The sequence below is a fragment of the Columba livia genome, chromosome 6 (genome assembly GCF_036013475.1).
Source record: "Columba livia isolate bColLiv1 breed racing homer chromosome 6, bColLiv1.pat.W.v2, whole genome shotgun sequence".
NCBI lineage: Eukaryota > Metazoa > Chordata > Aves > Columbiformes > Columbidae > Columba > Columba livia.
In genome coordinates, this window is record NC_088607.1 from 2,662,961 (window position 1) to 2,683,041 (window position 20,081).

A 20,081-nucleotide genomic window follows, 5' to 3' on the forward strand; every position below is an offset into this window, starting at 1 on the left:
GTAAAGATGGGTATGAAACCCATGAAGTATTCGTAGAGGAAACACTAAAGAAATGTAAACATTCGGAAAGGACTTAAAAGCTTTATTACTGCAACTCCTAGGCTGACCCCATATTTAAACTACAGAACAAGTTAAAGAGGAAGTCAAAGAGTCCTGCCTGTAATTAACACTGGATAACTAACTGATATTTGAGTAAACGGGAATTATTTGAATGTTATGGACAGTGCCACATATAAATAGTCTGTCACATACTTGATAGCATAAACTTTTGTCTACTTGAAATATACATTTATTTATGCAAATCCAAATAAATAAATACCGGTTTATGTTTATTTAATACAATTGAACACCCTGAGTAAACAGCAGTGCAATTTCTCCAGTAAATGGCAGTGCAATAAACCCCAAAATATTCTGATTTTATGAAAGGGAAATTTCATAGTAGCAATTTCACGCTACTGTTGTAGGAAGCAAAATAGCAGTAGTGCTGAGAAATTGAGCCATACGGGCCAGGTATCCATGTTTAAAATAAGAATAAAACCAACATCTTAATTCCACAAATGGCTTTAAAAATCGAGTGAGCTAAAATAATGACATGCAATAAATTATAACTATCCCTTTTAGAATCAAAAGCATCTTATCTTTCTGGATCGTTCATCAAATTAGCATGCAAAAGGAAAGCTGGAAGTTTTTTAGTATCCTACAGTTCTTTTCATGTTCTTTTAAAAGGAGTTTTCTTGCTACTTCAATCAAAAATCTTCATTTTTCTTTTAAAAAATGTTGTATTAGTTCAATGGCTATCAAATTTATTAGATAATCCTATTATCTTGGAACTTTCTATATAACAATACATTTTTGGTGTGCACATACTTCTCTATCAGACAAAACGCTTCTTACTGCAAAGCAATGACGGCTTTGATATTTAGGAAAAAACAGTTTAGTCGTACTAATAATTTCCAAATCGTATCACTGAAATTAAGACTTAATTAAAATGCAGCTGATAAGATTACTCTTATCCATATTATCATACTTAAATTCAACGCAATTTTGAATTAATCTTTGAAGATGAACAACGTCTATGGAGAAACTCCCTTTTTGCTATTTTTATTAGAATTCTGGGAAGCGATACAACTAACGAGGTACTTCCCTTTCCCAATTCCCATATTCTTATGTATTCAGGGCAATATTAGTAACTTGCTCCTCTACTGCTCCGGGTTCTGGACAAGAAGCCAGGCACTGACAAACACTTGACGGTGTTTGAGCAGAGCTCTTTATCAGCAATTTTATACTTAGCTCAGCAATTTTACATTTAGCTAAATTTTTATTTGTATTAGCAATGCATTTGTTTTGAAAGCCCTAATCAAATCACCACAAAGACTGGCATTACTTAGGGTAGAACCTCTTGTTTGTTTAATCCTCCACTTTCTAGAAGCTCCTCCATGCCCGGCAGGCTCTGTTGGTGCCCAAGTAGAGCCTCTACCATTCTCCAGGCTCAAATTTTGATGCACACAAATGCCAAACACCTAAATTAAGACAAGCAAGGACAAAACATCAGCCATGCCTTGCATTTGCTTCTTTCTTGGCTCTCCTTCCATCTGGGTGCAAAGTTCGCAGGCAAATTAAAACCAAACCAACCGACAAAAACACCCTCTTATAAAGACTGGGTGTCAACAAGTCACCTGAAAGCTTATTGAGATTTCACCACATTGTTTATACGGAACATCATCAGCTTTATTTCCATTCTACCACGTCCATGGAATCCCTTTGGAATTCCCCCTCGCTGTCAAGGATTTCAAAGATAGTCAGATAGGATTATAAAGGATAAGGACAACATACAAGTAAAAATATATCATCCCATCCCAGAACATAATGGTAGAATCAGTTATCTCAAATTAAAAAAAAATAAATTTGAACCTTTATTTGACCTGAATTAGCCCCTCTCCAGGACTGGTAATGAGTTAGGCCATAGTTACAGCAAAAGGAAGAAATTTAAAACACCAAAATGAGAAGGAATAAAATGCTGTGGTGGACCAGTGAGTAGAAGATTGCCCTCAGGTCTTGGAAAAAGGCTTTTCTATTTTTCACCTGACCTGATCTTATGCAGGACACTTGCACTATTATTGACTTCTTCAAGCCTTGCTTTAGATAGCTCATCTCAAGTTGCGCCAGGGGAGGTTTAGATTGGACATGGGGAACAATTTCATCCTGGAAAGGGCTGTTGGGTATTGAACAGGCTGCCCAGGGCAGTGGTGGAGTCACCATCCTGGAGGGGTTGGACAGACAGAGATGAGGTTCTTAGGGACATGGGTTAGTGGTGGACTTGGCAGTGTTGGGTTTACAGTTGGACTCAACAATCTTAAGGGTCTTTTCCAACCTAAATAATTCTATGATTCTATCATTAGACAACATAGAACACATAAATAGTCTAATTCCTTGTCACAATTAAATATGTTTATCCTATAATTTAAATGACAATTTCTTCATTTCATATCATCCATGTCCAGGTCCCATCACGTTGGAGATGGACAGTGACAGCTCCTGGGGCACGGAGAGCTTGCAGCTCAGGCAGGAGGAGACATCCTGAGCTTCTCCACCTCTCCCAAAGCCATCCTGTGCATTTCCCATACATGGAAACAGAAAGTGAAGTGTACAGCACCAGTCATACTGAGATCAAATACACAGGTCGTCTGGTGAGATCAGAAACATTAGTGGGGTCAAAGACCTGGAAAAATATCCAGGACTATGTCAGCAGGGGAACCTCACCACAAGTCCCTTTCCAGACCCACTCCCATTCCCAAACAATTAAGTGATGTCCTTACTTGTTGTTGTCGTTGGTTTTGGCAATTCAGTTCCATTGGGTGGTAAAGCTTCCGCAAAGAGAAAACTAACACAGAGCAGTGGGAGCGAGCAGGAATGTTCCATCCTGGACCTAAAATGAAAATGAAAGCAAAAGATTAATTTTCAGGTCAAATTACTAATCACATTTTTTTTTCCTCATGTCAGAAGAAAACTGAAAGCAATGTTGACTTTAGATAACAAAAGCTTTAAAGCTTATTTTATGCTCTCTGGTTGCCTTATCATTTAACTTTCAGTTTTGATGCACAAGTAAAAGGAAAACAGAAGAAGAATAGAAGAAGAATATAGAAGAATTATTCATTAAGTATGATTTAAATCCAAGAACAGGAAGATAACGCTCAGCCATCATTCAATGACAATGATGGAAATCAGGCCAGAAAAGCTACTCGACATCAGTAAAACACAACAGCTGGGGAAACTGAGGCAAGGAGCCTGGAAGTCATGCCCACAGAGAAGAAGAAAATCCTTACGTCTCAGTAACCGGAATCTTGAGAACAAATGAAAATCTTGAGAATAAATCCAAAAATCACATATTTTTGGTGGTTCCTGCCGTTATTGTATGTGTTAAATCTTCTGCAAAGAGCACACGAATAGGAGCATTGTGGGCTGCAGGTTAAGCTGCCACAAAGCCCAGCCTGGCCAGGCCGTGCCTTAAGGCTCCAAGTGACCTTCATCAACAGGACCAATATTTCTACACCACCTAAATTCTACATGCAATTTTGGCATCACAGATGTCTGGAGACTGAAACAAAGAGGAAAAGTTATTACCACCAAGCAGAGTTTACTCATCCTACCTCGATTTCTTATAGATATATGGGGATGTATCTCTTATATGGTGCTTTATATAATAGATACATCCCTTTGGAGAACATATGCCACAACTGTGAGTCCATGAGCTATAAAGCATTTCACCAGAGCCTTCCAAATACAGAGAATTTTGGGGTTTGTGAGACCAGGAAATAATTTCCAATGTAGAGAAGGTCAGAGCAAATGTGTGATGAGAATGTGATGCTGCTTCAACAACTATAGAAAAATTCACAGAAATTAATAGTTGTATAATAGATAAACAAACTGGTCTAAAAATACTCTAGTCCCTCTAAATAGAGGTTTATGTAAAAAAAAAAATTAATCTTGTTATTAATTTGCTGTAAATGTATCCAGTCCCTAATGAACATATTAATTAAAAGAGGCTGCCATCTCAGCCATTAGCCAGTCTTCCTTGATTTAAAAGTATTTTCTGTGACATGCGAACATTACTGCCTGTGTTTTGCAAATGGCAGAACACATCCAGATGGTGGCTCTACATCCATTACTAATATTATAACCGTAGTAATACTGCGCAACGAAGCTCCTCAATTGTTTCAGTATAATATATCGAATATTACAATTTCCACAGGGTATGATATAGTACTGCCTAACAACAGACAAAAAAATCCACAAACTTGGCAGTCATCAGCAGATCCTTCCTTTCCAAGCAAAATGGGATCACGGATAAGCTTGAGTGTATAAAAATGTATATGAGTGAAGAAAGAATAATAAAAAATATTATGAGCATCAAATTTTATTTTCTGAAATTCCTTTATTTATTTTCCAGTCTAGCTTCCTACCGATAGATTCACTAATTCAATTCCTTCTACTACCATTCATAATTTAAGCAGCACTAACAGGCTCAGTCAACAGCCAGGTTAACCCTGGACTAGCCACATTTGGGATTAGAGAAATAATGATGTGTAACACCTATTGCATACTGTATCTACATTGGCTACACTGTATTTAGCTTTATATATAACCTCACAAAAATTAACAATTTAGAATTATAAAGGAATATAGTACGCTGGAAGCTCAAGACATGCAAAGGCAATTAATGTAAACTGAAGGGAGGGGAAAGAAAGCAAGAGGATTTGGAAACGTGGAATAAAGCCAGAATAGAAGTGGAATCAATAGGGCAAGGGCTCATTGCCACGAACAAGGTGCTGAATTCTGCATTTAATGGAGAATAGTGTTTTACACCCTCGGCAAAGGCGGCTTAAATCCACTGGCCTTTCGAGTAATCAATGCTGGCACTTAGACCAAGCGCTGAGTTCACTGGATCATCATTAAAATACAGCCAGCTCTTAAAAAACAATAAAATAACCCCTCTGAAGTTGGTGGCGAGTTTCCAGAAGACCAGAAAGTGTAAGGAGCGTCAAGGTTTCACACCAAATTACTGCTATGGGGGTTTTACAGATACAAAACCCGCGCCAGACATCCTGTATCTGTTCCCTTAAGTGTGATAACGTATAACTTGAGTTTACAGTCCGCCCAACCATTTATCAGAAATAAACATATCTACAAAGATTATGCAAATTCTAGGATCTCCTTTTTTTTTTTTTGTTCGAAGCACTTTGTATTTTTGCTTGCTAAAGGATTAAAACTTATGGCAAATTTGGGTGTCGCAGCACGGAGGCAGATGCAAGAGACTGAGCTCAGCACTATGTACGATGGGGAGGTGAGCAAGTTGCAATGACATAAAATACTCTCACTTTATTGCATACATACATTTACGCACTTCACACACAGAACCTCAATGATATAATTTTTTGAAATAAAAAAAAACCATAGACACGGCAGCATTTTCCATCGTCAAGAAGGTACGATGCCTATTAGGAAAAAATAATAATAATAATACCAATTCCTCTCCAGAGAGAGCAGGTGGGTAGAAAAGCACTGCTGAACATGAAAGGACAACCACATACAACAAAAGAAGCCTCTTGTTGATAAAATCAGGCAATAAAAGGTCCAGGTAAAGACATACACTGTTATTATTACAGGGCTTTGCTGTAAGGCAACTGCTGCCCCCTCTGGAAAAAGAAATAGGAACTGCTTTAATAACTGCATGGGGATACAATGCATTTTTATCTACTTATATCCTACTACCTCCGGCCTTTATTTCATGGATAAATGGCTCAGGCACTTAAACTTTAACTCCATGGAATAATATTTTCTGTAGGGAAGGATTCTTAGCTAGTTCTGATTATCTGAAGGCTTAAAAAGGTGCCAGAGATTCCTGCTACAAGCGCAGTTTTAGAAGCATGCATTGTGATAGGTAAATGCTTCTGTGTCCAACAGAGAACTTGATGCCATGACAAAAACACAATAAAATCACTGTAAAATTGCACAGCTGACTCAAATCCTGCCAAGGAGGCAGAGCCCTGCAAATCCAAATGCAAGAGGGGTCAGCGTGAAGCCACTGCCTCTCCAAAACATGAGAAAACAGGATTACAACATTAGTACATACGCTTAATTTCTAGTTTGGCTGCAGAACTGAATTCTCATCTGACCTGACAGCTTAAGAAGAAAACCTGGGTTTTATTCTTCAGGAAACACGCTAATAAAACCTCTCTCATGCTGCGTGGCATTGCTACAGCTGTGAGAGCTTTTCCAAGGAGGAATAAAACAGCAAAACATCCCATTGAACACACAGGATAGTGGAGAGACTCTTGGGTTTGGGGTTTATTTTCCCCCCCAGGTTACACCCCAGATTTTCAGTGCTGAAAAAGGGAATTTTCTATAGGATGAGCGCTATCGATTCAGAAAACAGAATTAAAAATGAGAGGCACGAAAGCTTTGTCCCTGAAGGTTGAAAAACGTGTCGGCATCTGAGATGTTGGCCGTGCCAAAAGCAAGCGCATACCCTGAAATATTGACAGTTAAAATAATAAAAGAGAAACAAACTCCAAAAAGGAAAAGGTAAAGGGCAAAGCCACCCTCCCCCTCCCCTTGCTCTGCCTTTTTGCATTTATTCTCTTCCTACTTTCCACCCATAAACCCCCAAATCCTGCTGAAAAGCTTCATTTTTGGGCAGGACTTTATTGCACCACTATGTCATAAGGTGGGTAAGATGCATTACTGCAGCATGTTCAAGAAAATTATTCATTCAAATTACGGTTTTTATAAAATAACTAGAAAAAGAAGCACTCCTTTCTGTCCCAAAGGAACGGGGGGAAAGTGGGAACTTGCATGAAGATGAATCCAAGACACGAGGCTTCAAGAAACCAGAATAAATGGCATCAGCTGGAAAGAGCTTTTCAGTATTCCTCTTGTTCAGGGGAAAAATTGACTAATGGTTTATTACTTGCAGTTATACATTAAGTCCAAAGCAAATTTCCAGGTAGGGTTCAGCAGGGACCTCTCTACTTGGGAAACGCCCCAAGAGGAAGAGTTAAATTCCATCATCAAAATGTAGTTTTTTATGGGACTGTCTACAGGCAACTCGCTGTTGGGTTTTTGTACATATAAACACAAGTTTTGTTTCCCACCTCTTCAGGAATAGCAAGAGAACTTAAGGGATAAATATCTAATCTTTAAAATTGTGTGTAATTTCATGTAACCGCTCACAAAATGGTATCTGACAACAACTCCTCATGTGTTCTACAGCAATAAAGATCATTTAAAGGAGATGGAAATAATTAGATTTAAAAAATACAAATTAGAATAATCACTTACACGTAAGAAATTAAGTGAGGCAAAGTACCAGCTGACTGAATAAAATGAATTCCCATTTAGAATAATCAAGCTGGATAGACTGTCCGACTTGCTTAGTCACTTAGTCTCTAATTCAGGTAGACGAATTATTACATTTGCTTTTGGTTTCATGTAAGCGGTCAGCAAATGCAGCACAGAGCACACGTGTGACAAAAAGGGACAACAGCGTTAAGAAATGACCATTTCTGATGTGCCAGAGGCCACTTTCCCAGAGAAGCCCACCAGCGATCTGCATGGCAAACGCACGGACTACGTACAGCTTAATAAGGATTTATAGGGAAAATATATTACCTGTTCAAAAGAAGTTATGCTCAATGATACATCCCTCAATACAGACAAAAAATACCACTTTTGTAATAGTAATATTAAAATTGCACTGACCCAACATAGCTGGTCCTGTCTGTCTTTCTCAGCATCACAAGCAAGTCTCAAAACCCAGCCTACCACGGCTAAGCCGAGTTCAAATCCATTTCAGTGAGCGAATATAAATCACAGGTTGTCAGCAGCAGATTAAGCACTGCATTAGCAGGTCTGCTCTGAACAGGATTAAATGACAGCGGTGACAGCGGGGCTGACATGTCACCATCACAAAGTGACATTTGCCACATTAAAAACAGTGAGGAATTTTACAAATCAATTGGATTCTACAAACGCACCCACGACCAGGAGACAACAGCGTGGAATACAACCGGGATCTGGTTTATTCTCTTTGCGTGGGGTTTTTGGTACTATTACTCACCAGGATTAGGTTCAAAGTAGCTATGAAGATATTCTATGTGATAAGTGGTACTAAAAAGAGGATTGGTTTAGATGTGTTTAAAACCAGGAACATAGTGATCTTTGACTGCAGCCTTAATTTTGGAAAAGTGTATATTTCCCACTCGTGTTTTACATATATAGCTTATCTGCAGCCCCAGACTTCTGGGGATGAAGAAGAGAAAAAGAGATATTGATTTTCCATGCTGTGCTGAGTGGCTCTGAAGGAAGGAACACAAAGGTGGTGAAGATTTTGGGACATACTTAAAACTACACTGGCCAGACTTGGAATAGTCACTTCTCATATCACCAAAACTCAAAATTAGGAAAAGAGCACACACAAAAAATTAACTACAACTTCAGAGAGAGAGGGGAATTATGTTCAAATTCAAAACGGTATGTCCATGCTACAATAAAAACTGCTAGGGTGATTAACACATTTTCTGTCTCATATACAAATACACGCTCAAAGACTTTTAAAAGAACTCTTTTTGCCAGTTTTTGCAGCTTTCTGACCAGCTTTTGCAGGAAACAATAGTCTTGGCAGGTGGATTTCTGAAATAGTCACAATGCACCTCCACTTAACACCGAGACCAACACTGATTTAAACTGAGCTAAGGCACGCCAGTCCACATCGACTAGAGTCAATGAAATATAACTCATCAGGATGAACCCAGCAAGCTAATTATCATTTATAAAGCAGCCCCCGCACCTGAAGATGCAATGACTGACACTATTTGTAGATTTAGCATTATTTTCAGGTGGGATGATGGGTGTCTGTCTGTCCAGCCCAGACTGCTATATCCAGGAGCTATAGTTCCAAAGTCAATGCACCGCAGATGCTATTTCACAACTTTCTTAACTCATGTAAAGAAAAACGTCTAAATATTCCTGAAAATTTAAACAACATTCCTGTAGTTCCTTCTGTTATTAACAAAATAAAACCAGACCAAAAAAACACCCACCCCAAATACTTACGTTAATTTCAAAAATCCCCTAATAATTCTCTTTTAAAAGATTCATACCTGTTTTGTCATGAATTGAGGCTTTAACTGGGAAAGAGGAAGATAAAATAACGCCTATCTAAAGTGTAAAGTCCTGTGTTTTCAGTGTAATTAATTGAGTCATGTGTTATTTAGGTTTTTACACAACCACAAGAGGATTAATTCTATATACAACCAACATAGCTGTAAAATGGTGGATAATACAGCAGAGCAAGAAGGATCTTCTTTGAAAAAGGTCCTTGACAAGTCACCAAAGCCATTCCCTCCCCATAGGCTGGACCAACTACACCTACCCCATCTTCGGCACGTTAGTGTGAAGCGTGCATCCAAACCTCCAGTTCTTCAGCATCCCTTGGCTCTGTATTCCAGTCCTTCACATCTTCTTTTTATTTTCTTTTTAATTTAGAGTCAGCTCACTGCTCCTTCTCCCCCCGCCCGGAGAGACGGATTACAAACTATTCCCATTCGAGCTCCCTGTACTTGGAGACACGCATCTCCCTTTAATCTTCTCTTCTGTAAACTCATTAACTGCAGCAATTCTTCCAGCCTCTCCAAACAGATCACTTCTAAACCCCAGTAATTCTCATTATTCTCTTCTGGGCTCTCTCAGCCCCAGATCCTTCCCAAAGCACTGATGCTCTGGATAAGGCCTCATCCACATGAAATACAGAAGTACAACCGGTTTACTGTCTTATAGATTCATCTATTTTACGCATCATGTTATGGGAAGGATCAGGCAGATCCTTCCCTAAGTTCTCCTATGGATGCAAACTATTCCTCCAACTTGCACGGTGCAGCCGATGACTCCGGCTTCAGACTTTGCAACCGCCCTGCATCTGCATGCCGCCCTCTCCACGACGCTTCCCTAATTAGCCAAGATTGCTTTGAATGCCATTAATAGGAAACTTCCCACGCAAGCCAAGCCATTAATAGACACAATACACAATAATATCCAGGCTGCTGTGAAGGCCACACACCTGCATTCCTCGGTGTAGAGCTTTTCCAATTAATAGCTGATCTGAAAGCATCTGTTTCATCACATCCATCTTTTCCTAATGTGCTTCTGAGAAAGCATTGTCTCCTTGAGACGGGTCAAAACCCCCGCACAACATCTCCAGGTTCTGCTGAAATCTATAAGGCACATTACACCGCCACGGGAAAAAGCCTGATTTGACAGGTCACATGGAGAATCAGAGAATCATTTTGGTTGGAATAGACCCTCAAGATCATCAAGTCCAACTATTAACCCACCCCTGGCACTACCCGTGTCCCTGAGAACCTCATGTCCGTCTGTCCAACCCTCCAGGATGGTGACTCCAGCACTGCCCTGGGCAGCCTGTTCCAATGCCCCACAGCCCTTTGGGGAAGAAATTGTTCCCAGATCCAACCTCAACCTCCCCTGGGCAACTTGAGGCCGTTTCCTCTGCTCCTGGCGCTTGTTCCTGGGGAGCAGAGCCCGACCCCCCTGGCTCCAAGCTCCTTTCAGGCAGTTCAGAGATCAGAAGGTCTCCCCTCAGCTCCTGTTCTCCAGCTGAACCCCCCAGGTCCCTCAGCCGCTCCATCACACTTGTGCTCCATTTCTGAAGGTTCGTTTGCCCCACCACAAGCCATTAGTCCCTCCATATTCTCTCACCTCCTCTTCCAACACTAACCACATCTCTCACTATATATTTCAGCAGTACAAAAGCATCTTCTCACACAACCTCAGCCTTCCCCCGTCCAAATTATCCCCAAGTCACGTCGCTCCCTACACAACTTTGCAACAATTTCCAGTACTGACATTTAATTGTTGAGGTATTTTCCCTGGAAACGGAGTTAAGTGGTGAAACCCCCGGCTCCTCCTCATCTCCTTCCCAAAGGGGACTCACGCAATGCCCTGCGCTCACACAACATCTCCTGTCCCCAGCAAGCTCCCAAACACAAACCTGGAGCTCACTCAGATGAGAATTTCACAGGAACCACCTAGTTTGAAATTACCTAATTTCATCCCAATGTGAATTTGTCCTTCCTGTGTCGCAGCCCACGTCCCCATCCCTGCACCCCTGTCACCACACGGTGCTGACGCCCCGTGGGTTTGGTTGCTCATCCCCAGGTGGGACAGGAGCCCAATGCGCTGAGCATCCTCTGCCACCACTCTTCCATATGTTCTTCTGCCAGGGTGGAGAGCCAAGCCAACGCTGTTCCATACGTTCTGTCACCTACCTTCAGCACTCACACACCCAGCCCCTGAAGGACCACTTCTTTCAGTGACACCTAAGCCCAACTGCTCGCAGTCATCTCGTGAAGGTGCAGCTGTAAAGGAGCAGAACAACACCAACCCTGCAAAACCAGAAGTCTTTTCAGAAACCAGAACATTCAGGAGAAGTTGGTGCTTCTCTTTTTTGGTCCCAGGGAGAGACACCCTTGTGTTTTAGCTGCAATACACAGTCCTGTCCCCAAAGAGCAACCTGCAGCTCTGGTGAGCGGGCTCCTCGCTGTAGGAACAACCTTGACCTGAAATGCCAGGTCTGAGCCCAAATTCCACTGCACAACAGCCTCAGCAGCAGCAGAAAAGGCAAAAACTGGAAACCAGAACAGCAAAGCCTGGAGCTCGATGCCACCACCACTCCACCTGTACATGTCCCTGTGTCACCGCCTCATCTTACCCACTGTCCATGCTCAGTGTCACCCTGGAACGTGGTCCATTCACAGACAGGATTCTCGCCCAACTTCTTCCATGCAAAGCCCAAAAGCTGCTGTAAAAGTACTTCTTGAGCTAAAGGATATTTCTTGAGCTAAAGGAAGAGCTGAATTATTTGTCTGCAGTATTTAAATTGCAACACTTCTGCAGGCTCATCGGATAGTCCTCTAACGTGTATATTTGTTACATGAGTTTTGTACAGGAAGAACAAACTCTTTTTCAGTTTGTTGCTGTTTTCTTACTTCTGCCGTGCAGTTGGCCTTGGACTTATTCCCTTTTTTGTATGGCCACTTTCACCATTTCCTTTGACGAACATGCCTAATTGCAGCAGCGGTTTCTGCAATGTGGGGCTGCGCACACAGAAATTAAGAACTACACCCTGCTCTTAGTCATTAGTAAAACAACTTCCAGAAAGCAAGCTTAACTACTCCTGATCGCAGAATTTATGAAACAGTTAATAGAACATTTCATATCGCATTAGCGGTACCATAAGCCAGCCATATTTTATATATAGAAAAGCTAATCATCGGTGAGGAGCCAGCCCTCCCATGGCCCCCATTCCTCAGCATGGGAGAGCATCGTATGAGTGTTTTGATGTGTATGAATAACCTCAGCTTTTGGAGCGCACAAAGAGGAGCTGATCTATTCAAAGACAGTATGGGAGAAGAGGTCTATCTTATTTTTGGCAGAGGAGGTTTATAAATTGCCTGGGCTCTCACTGGTAACCTCGCCTTACCCTTTTCTACCCCGAATCACTGGAAGTTCCAGATCAGAGGCCAAATCCTAAAAGACACTTTAAAGTTTAGAGGCAGATCCTTGGCACAGAAGAAACTACACCCAGCTAATGAGTTACAAGTGTAAAGGGAAAAGCCTGGGCAAATCTGTGGTGAGGACGAGCTCAAACTCTGGTCACGGTCCCCGGGGATGCTCACACCAGCCCCAGCGTTAAGAGTTGCCCATCAGACCAAGGGGAGGATGGAGCCATGAAAGAGGGAGTTGAGATTAAAGTACAGAACATTATCCTGGTGAAAATGAAAGAAAAACCGCTGGATTATTGTAAAAGCACATGCTGTCTATCACTAGGTCTATGCCACAGCCATTTAACATTCCTATTTCATATCCAAATATGTTTCTCACCGCATAAATATTCATTGTCCATCCTTCTTGGTCTCATTTTATATAAATAAAGATCTCTGCAGCAAGGCTCTATTTTGAATTATTTACTATTTTATCTGCAAGTTTGCCAAAGAACTGAATTCATTTACACAGAAACATGGGGAAGGAATAGAGACTTAACAGACCAGTATTTTCAGGGCACTCATCAAACAATTCAGCATCGGCCAACAAAATAAGTTTCAGGTCTTCCTTATAAAATCTTACAGGAACAAACATTTCCGGAAAAACACTTCAATTGATTTTCAAATCTCACTAATATCTTCTAAACAATTGTGAGCCATACCCCAAATTAATTATGTTTTACTGAATACATATGAAGAACCTTCCAAGCAAACGCAAAAATTTGCATTGACATTTTTTGCAAGTTTGCAGCATCCCCCTCTCCCAAGAGGCCTGTGCTGGAGCCTCAAGTCACAAATTAGAGTCACCTTTGCCTGTGCATTGTCAGCAAATCAATCTGCGACGCCTTTCGACCAGGGCTCATACATAAATTAGGTGATGTGCAATTGATTCACAGGAGAAACCCTCGAGCAGCGGAGTGAAACACCAATAAAATCTTACAATTAACCTGAGAAGTTGCCTTTAGTTCCGTCCCAGCGGTCCTTTTATTCTTCAGCTGCAGAAAACGCATCATCATACAGATGCTCCCTTGTAACAGATCTCTATAAATATTTAAAATTGCTTCTTGAAAATGAAAGCTAATTATATACGATGGAAAATACATACAGAAGAATTATATACTGCATAATGGCCAGATGAAATACTTGTGTTTCAGCAGGGAAGTGTTTCATTTTGGGGGAGAGAAGGGGAGGAAGGGAAAAAACAAAAGCACAAGTGTGTGCCCTGTCTAGACATTCAGAGAAAGCAGAAAAGGAGAACATGACATCTGGACGGTTGAGGATTCACTCGTAACACATCAAGAATGTGTAATAAATACAGAAAGGAAGGCAGCAGCATTCTGGCTTAATGCCGTTCAGCCCAGCAGGGCTTGCAAACCTCACCGGTACATCCAGTGTCTAACACAGCTTTGCACTGCAGCAATTCAAACCCAAACTGTGTCTCTGCAGCAAAAGTGATGCTCAAGCTCCCAAGTTAAAAGGTGGATTTCATGGTGCATCAAGACACGGGGAACTCAGACACTGCTCTCAATATCAGCATTAGTCTTGGCCATAACACATAATGTACAATCTCCCTCCTGATCCTCCTTCTGCTTCTCTGACCCCACCATGACAAGGTCCTCTGGGCTCAGTGGCCAAGAGCCCCATGTCCCACTGTGATAAAAGTATTTTTTCAAAGCTGAAGATTGAAATGGACACTATCAACATTGAAGTTAATAGTCAATTAAACACCTTGTCTGGTGTTGGGAGGTCAGGTCACCCCATGCATCTACTGGGCTGTACCCACCACTTCACTCTGAGCCAGCTGTATCCAAACATTGACAACACCATGAACCAGAATCTTTCAAAACACAAGAGGGCAAGACAATAATGCCACTTCAGGGATTATTTTTAAAGCTGAAGCAATGGGAGTTTTTGATCTCCAAACCCAGGCACTCAGCACACGAGGCGAGCAGAGGACCATGGTCACTTTGTACATCCCAAGGGCTTGCAGAAAGCATCAGCTTCAGAACAGCCAAACTCCACCCTCTTTGCAGCCCTTCTCCCTCTGCAGCTTCCACTTAGGAAAGTGTATACATATAACTTCCAATTTTTGACAAAGAAGCAGTAAAACTCTAACTACTGAAAGTTACACCAAAACATTTCTCTGTCACGTAATCAAATATTTTCCTGAGACTGACAGCAGCCACAGTGAAACAGCTACTAAACCAAAGTGTAACTAAATATTAATAGATGACTGGATGCTATTTGTGAAAACCTGCAGCTTCCAAACCAAAGCCATTCCCATTGACCAGCCAGGCTACCCGGCAAATTAAATGCGTAAGAAACAATTACAAAACTAATGAAGCAAACTGTGCCAGATGTTGAACTGATGCCCCAGATAATCCCACGTAACACCTGCTTTGTGACTGGTGCCGTATCTTAATAGCAGTGCGGAAACGTGCACACAGATTCAAGGGTAACATCTGTTTTTATATTTAGTTGCTTGCTGAGCATTCATCAAAAGCCTGATACTCCAATTATTTATCTGAAAGACACTGCTGTCTTGGAGACAGATGGCAGCTCGCTGCTCCTTGAGCTCCCCTGCACTAACAACTAAAGCAACAGCTCAGCCTGCATCAAATATATATCTTAGCATCTGTCACTAGTGTTCGGTATTTCTCTTTTCCTGTGACAGCCTCTAAGTTAGCAGATAGATTTACTCTATAGAACTAAATTTCTGGTATCAACACCTCTCAGAGCCCATGTTGAGTCTCGGGAGTGCAGGCACTTGAGCCTGCCCAACGAAACCATGGGCAGCATCCCTGTGATGCTGAGTGCCCGCATCCCTCTGATAACAAGTGCCCGCACCCCTCTGATGCTGAGTGCCCGCACCGCTCTGATGCTGAGTGCCCGCACCCCTCTGATGCTGAGTGCCAGCATCCCTGCGATGACAAGTGCCCGCGCCCCTGGGACGCTGAGTGCCCGCACCCCGGCGATGACAAGTGCCCACACCCTGTGATGCCAAGTGCCCGCATCCCTGCGATGACAAGTGCCCGCATCCCTGCGATGCCAAGTGCCCGCATCCCTGCGATGCCAAGTGCCCGCACCCCGGGATGCCGAGTGCCCGCACCCCTGGGGCTCTCCCCACACTCCCCCAAAAAATCGCTGCAGGAGGGCAGATGACCACCCTGACTACAGAATCAGCATCACCACGAAAAGCGCCGAAAGCGTTAACACACACTGTTCTTCTGCCCTGAGAAAATAAAAGTCCCTCCTGAATAAGCTATCTGCAACTTTTTATGGCATAACAGAAGATTAAGGTTTCTTGGCAGGGGGAGAAGATTCATCTTTGCTCAAGTCTGAAAAAAAAAAAAAGAATTATTAATAGTATCATAAAAGAGAAACAACAACTGGAAAATAAAAAAGAAGTTAACCCCAAGAGAAAACCGCTGATGTAGGCTGGAAAAGCCACCAGATAGAAAAATGACATTAGTAACAAGCTCTGCATGCTGCAGCAGTTGGGGAGGTTAAAGGCAGCAAGAACCCTGCACCACTGAAACCACCTCTGTAGGAACACAGTGAATTTTCCATCGCTTCAGCTCAGATCAGCGTTGGGTTGGAAAAATGCAAGAAAACACAAGAAAACAGGGTTGGGCTGAGCTAAGCCCTTGGAGCATCTGTCAAAGTCTGAAGCTTTCGTGAACTTTTAGCGTGCCCTGGATTTGGAGAAATGGAAATATATTGGAAGATTTAAAACAGAAAAGCGAATTACTTTCATCCCTTTGGAAATAAGTCCTCCCTGGGACACGTGTGACACTCTGAGCACAGGCAGCTGCTCCCCTTGGGCACTCTGCCCAAAATTAACCTTTTTCATAGAATTAGAAATATGAGGGAGTAATGGACAGGGCAGGAAGACATAATTTATTAATAAATGCTTGAACTTCCAGTTAAAACACCTGCATACTGTTCAAAGTTATAAGTGATGACCACATAATCTTAAAGAAGAAAATGCAGTATGTGGAGCTCGGAGAACATTTTCCAAGTTCAGGTCACTGGACACAAATCATTCAACTCTGTTTTAAAAGGAAATAAAAATAAAACCCATTAAGACGGAAGAAGAAAATAGAATGTGATCTAAAAAAGTACATTGGACAAAAGTACTTCAACATCTCTGAAGGGCAGCTGCTTATAATAATATGACTCATTTCTAGGAGTCAAGAATCAGAAATCTGCTTTTAATAATATGACTCATTTCTGGGAGTTAAGACTTAAAATTCTGCTCTTTAATGTAGGATTCTAAGAAATTTCAAAGGAAAAAAAAAGTTTCTTCTCAAATTTAAGTGGAACCTCCTGTGTTCCCGTTTGTACCCATTGTCCCTTGTCCTGTCACTGGTTGTCACCCAGAAGAGCCTGGCTCCATCCTCCTGACACTGCCCCTTTCCATATTGATCCCCAGGAATGAGTCCCCCCTCAGTGTCCTCTTGTCCAGCTCCAGAGCCCCAGCTCCCTCAGCCTTTCCTCACACGGGAGATGCTCCACTCCCTTCAGCATCTTGGTGGCTGCGCTGGACTCTCTCCAGCAGTTCCCTGTCCTGCTGGAGCTGAGGGGCCACAGCTGGACACAATATTCCAGGTGTGGTCTCCCCAGGGCAGAGCAGAGGGGCAGGAGAACCTCTCTGACCTACTGACCACCCCCTTCTAACCCACCCCAGGTACCATTGGCCTTCCTGGCCACAAGGGCCCCCCCCGCCAAGTATAAACGTACAGAGATTCCTCCTTTGAAGAGATTTCTTCACTCAGCAGAATATCTCATTTGGTATAAATTTGATTTACAAGCCAAACCTAGCAGGTGACCAACCTGGGCCATATTCAAACAAATGACTTAAACCCTTCTCCCTTTTCTTACAAATTATAATATACCCCCAGTGCACTGCAATTAAACACGTCAATTGTTTTCTTGTGTTATTTAATTGGCTTTAAAATGCTCTTGAATTAATGAACAGGCATCTGATTAGCAAAACCTCCTTGCAATGGGACCAAGAAATAGTTTGAAGGAGGGGAGGTACTGATAAGAAAACAACAGACTGTTGTATATCACAATGAATTGTTGAATATAATTTTCCCTGTCCTAAAGGACACACTCACTCTTTAGCATAAGCTGCATGATACATACAGAAAACTATTGACATTAAGCTTAGAAAACAGGATAAAGCTTTGCATAATTTTTTCTTTGCACCACTACTTGCACGGTTAAGTTTTAAATTGAGTTGTAAATTGGTATATGTTTAAAAATTATGCTGGATATCACCTTAAAATGACATGACAGCTGAACAGCATTTCAGATAAATGATTCTGAAACAAAAAATACAGAGAACTGGGGTAAAATCTACCAAGGAAAATTATGATCTCTGGTGAAACGATGATATCTGACCACTGACACCACACATAGAGCTGCCCAAACTATCGCCAGCTACGTCCTTTCCATGTGTTGAACTCACCTCCCATCCATCACCCCCATCGCAATTTTACAGCCCTACAAACTGATGGATTCATGTTAGTTCCTCCAGGCAATGACATTCATATTGCAAAGCCAGGCTCTGAATGAGCTATAAAAGATGATTTGTCACTCCTTCAATGAGTTGTCACCTCTTCAAATTACAGTTGGTGGTGGGAACTGCTCTCCACAATTACCACCTCAGCCGGCTCGCGTGTCTCTGGGGTGGACGTAAAAGTAGAAGCACATCTCACACAATACTGAGAAAGCAGATTGAGCCTCAGCTTGGAGACGCTCTGAGCAAATGGAAAGAATTCATATGGAGAAAAAGAAAGTTTTTTTAAAAAAATAATAATAATAACACTCGCACACCCCAACAAGCCAGTTAACCATCTCCCTTGTGCTTTGAGCCACAGTTTGGGACTGCACGCAAACCTAACCTACACAGAAACACAATAATAAGAATGGTAAAATGTCTGATACACGGAGTGAAAGCGAAACAGTCTGAGAAGTGGGTTAAAAGAACATCAAAAGGAGGTTAAAAATATATATATATATAAAAAAATTACCACTGCCACTGTTTTCTATTGCCCCACTGAGTCATCTGCTGTTATATTCTCAGCTTCTGTCCGCTCCTCCTGGGCTCAACCCTTCCCAAACACCCCTGAAAACCTCGTCCTGCCCCGACCCACCTACCCAGCTGCACACTAAACCTCCGGCCCTGCAAAGCAACAGTTTTCCAAAAACAATCCTTCCAGCTCCATGTATTTCTGTTACTCTAATACAGGAAATAGCTCAAAACAACACTGAAGGTTTCCCATCTTTTGTTCGTCACCAAACACACCATTGCTTTCATAATATTGACCTGAAGCTGCTGAAATACTGGAAGATCGCCTTCTTTTCTACTTAAAAAAATGACTACATTTTTGTACTTATATTTGATACAGAGCTAAGACACTGACAGACACGTAGTTCTTTTACAAATCCAAAGAGTTACTGAAGGAGCAGCTTGTTGAATGACCCGACACTGGTGCACTAAACAAAATCCTCTAATTTCCACGTCAAATCCCCTGCGGAGGAGGCTGGTGTTGCACATCTGCTCTCAGCAGACGTAAAGCAATTCTGTTCCAAGAGTAGTTTGGGGAAAACGTGAATTTATCTTCACAATAAGCAACCTGATGGCATTTCCATTATTCTGCTCGTTGTCACTAAATGCAGGATTGCAGCATCCAACCAATGAAACATCATCTAAAATCACATTTTACACTGAGGCTTTAAGAATATTCAAGATGCTAGCAAAGTAATAAATACTAGAACTTATTTTCCTAGTCATTCTGAAAAGCTGTTACAGACCAATGCTTTTGTCCCAATGTTCACGGGCAGGTACACAAGACCTAACCGACCAAAAAATGTAAATTTATAGCATTTTAACCATCTTTTAAAGATGTATTTGGAAGGAATGTATTCCAGGTGTCAGTCTCTTCTTTCAAGTAAGACAGAGATGAGGTTCTCAGGGATGTGGTTTAACGGTGGACTTGGCAGTGTTTATGGTAGGACTCAATGACATTAAAGGTCTTTTCCAACCTCAATGATTCTATGAAAATAAACACCAAAACCACTCTATATTTCTCATCTATAGGGTGAGAGGTAGAGGGAACCATAAGCAAGGAACTCTTAAAAATATAATGTCCCTGCTCATTAGGAGCATCTGGATATCGTGTATATCAAGTGAAGACGAGAAACCTTAAACTCAGTTAATTAGAAAGAGTAGTTATATTCTCAACTATAATTCAAAATATACGAACAAACTGAGAAAAGTCCATTTGCCTCATATAATTAATCTGCCCCAAAGCTGTGCACTTCAGGCAGAAAGCTTAAGGCCAAAGCCTTTATGCATCAAGAAGCACAGAGATAATTCTTCTTCCATAACTTCTTCTAACATTGGATGGCCTCCAATTTTTTCTTCTAAATGAAAACACAAATTTTATTACTGGA

The 20,081-nt window shown here is 41.6% G+C and overlaps 1 protein-coding gene across 4 annotated transcripts in view; it reads right to left on the reverse strand.

Moving 5' to 3' along the window:
* Positions 1 to 20,081, reverse strand: part of PTPRE (protein tyrosine phosphatase receptor type E) — a 98,628-nt gene that overhangs the window by 34,531 nt on the left and 44,016 nt on the right. For 3 of the 4 annotated variants that reach the window (XM_065066724.1, XM_065066725.1, XM_065066723.1), the window contains exon 2: positions 2,817 to 2,926. In XM_065066724.1, coding sequence (XP_064922796.1) covers positions 2,817 to 2,919 — 103 coding nt within the window. In that variant the 5' untranslated portion in view covers positions 2,920 to 2,926. Of the gene's footprint in view, positions 1 to 2,816; positions 2,927 to 20,081 lie in introns of those variants that run through there. The other variant, XM_065066726.1, reaches the window with a different exon arrangement.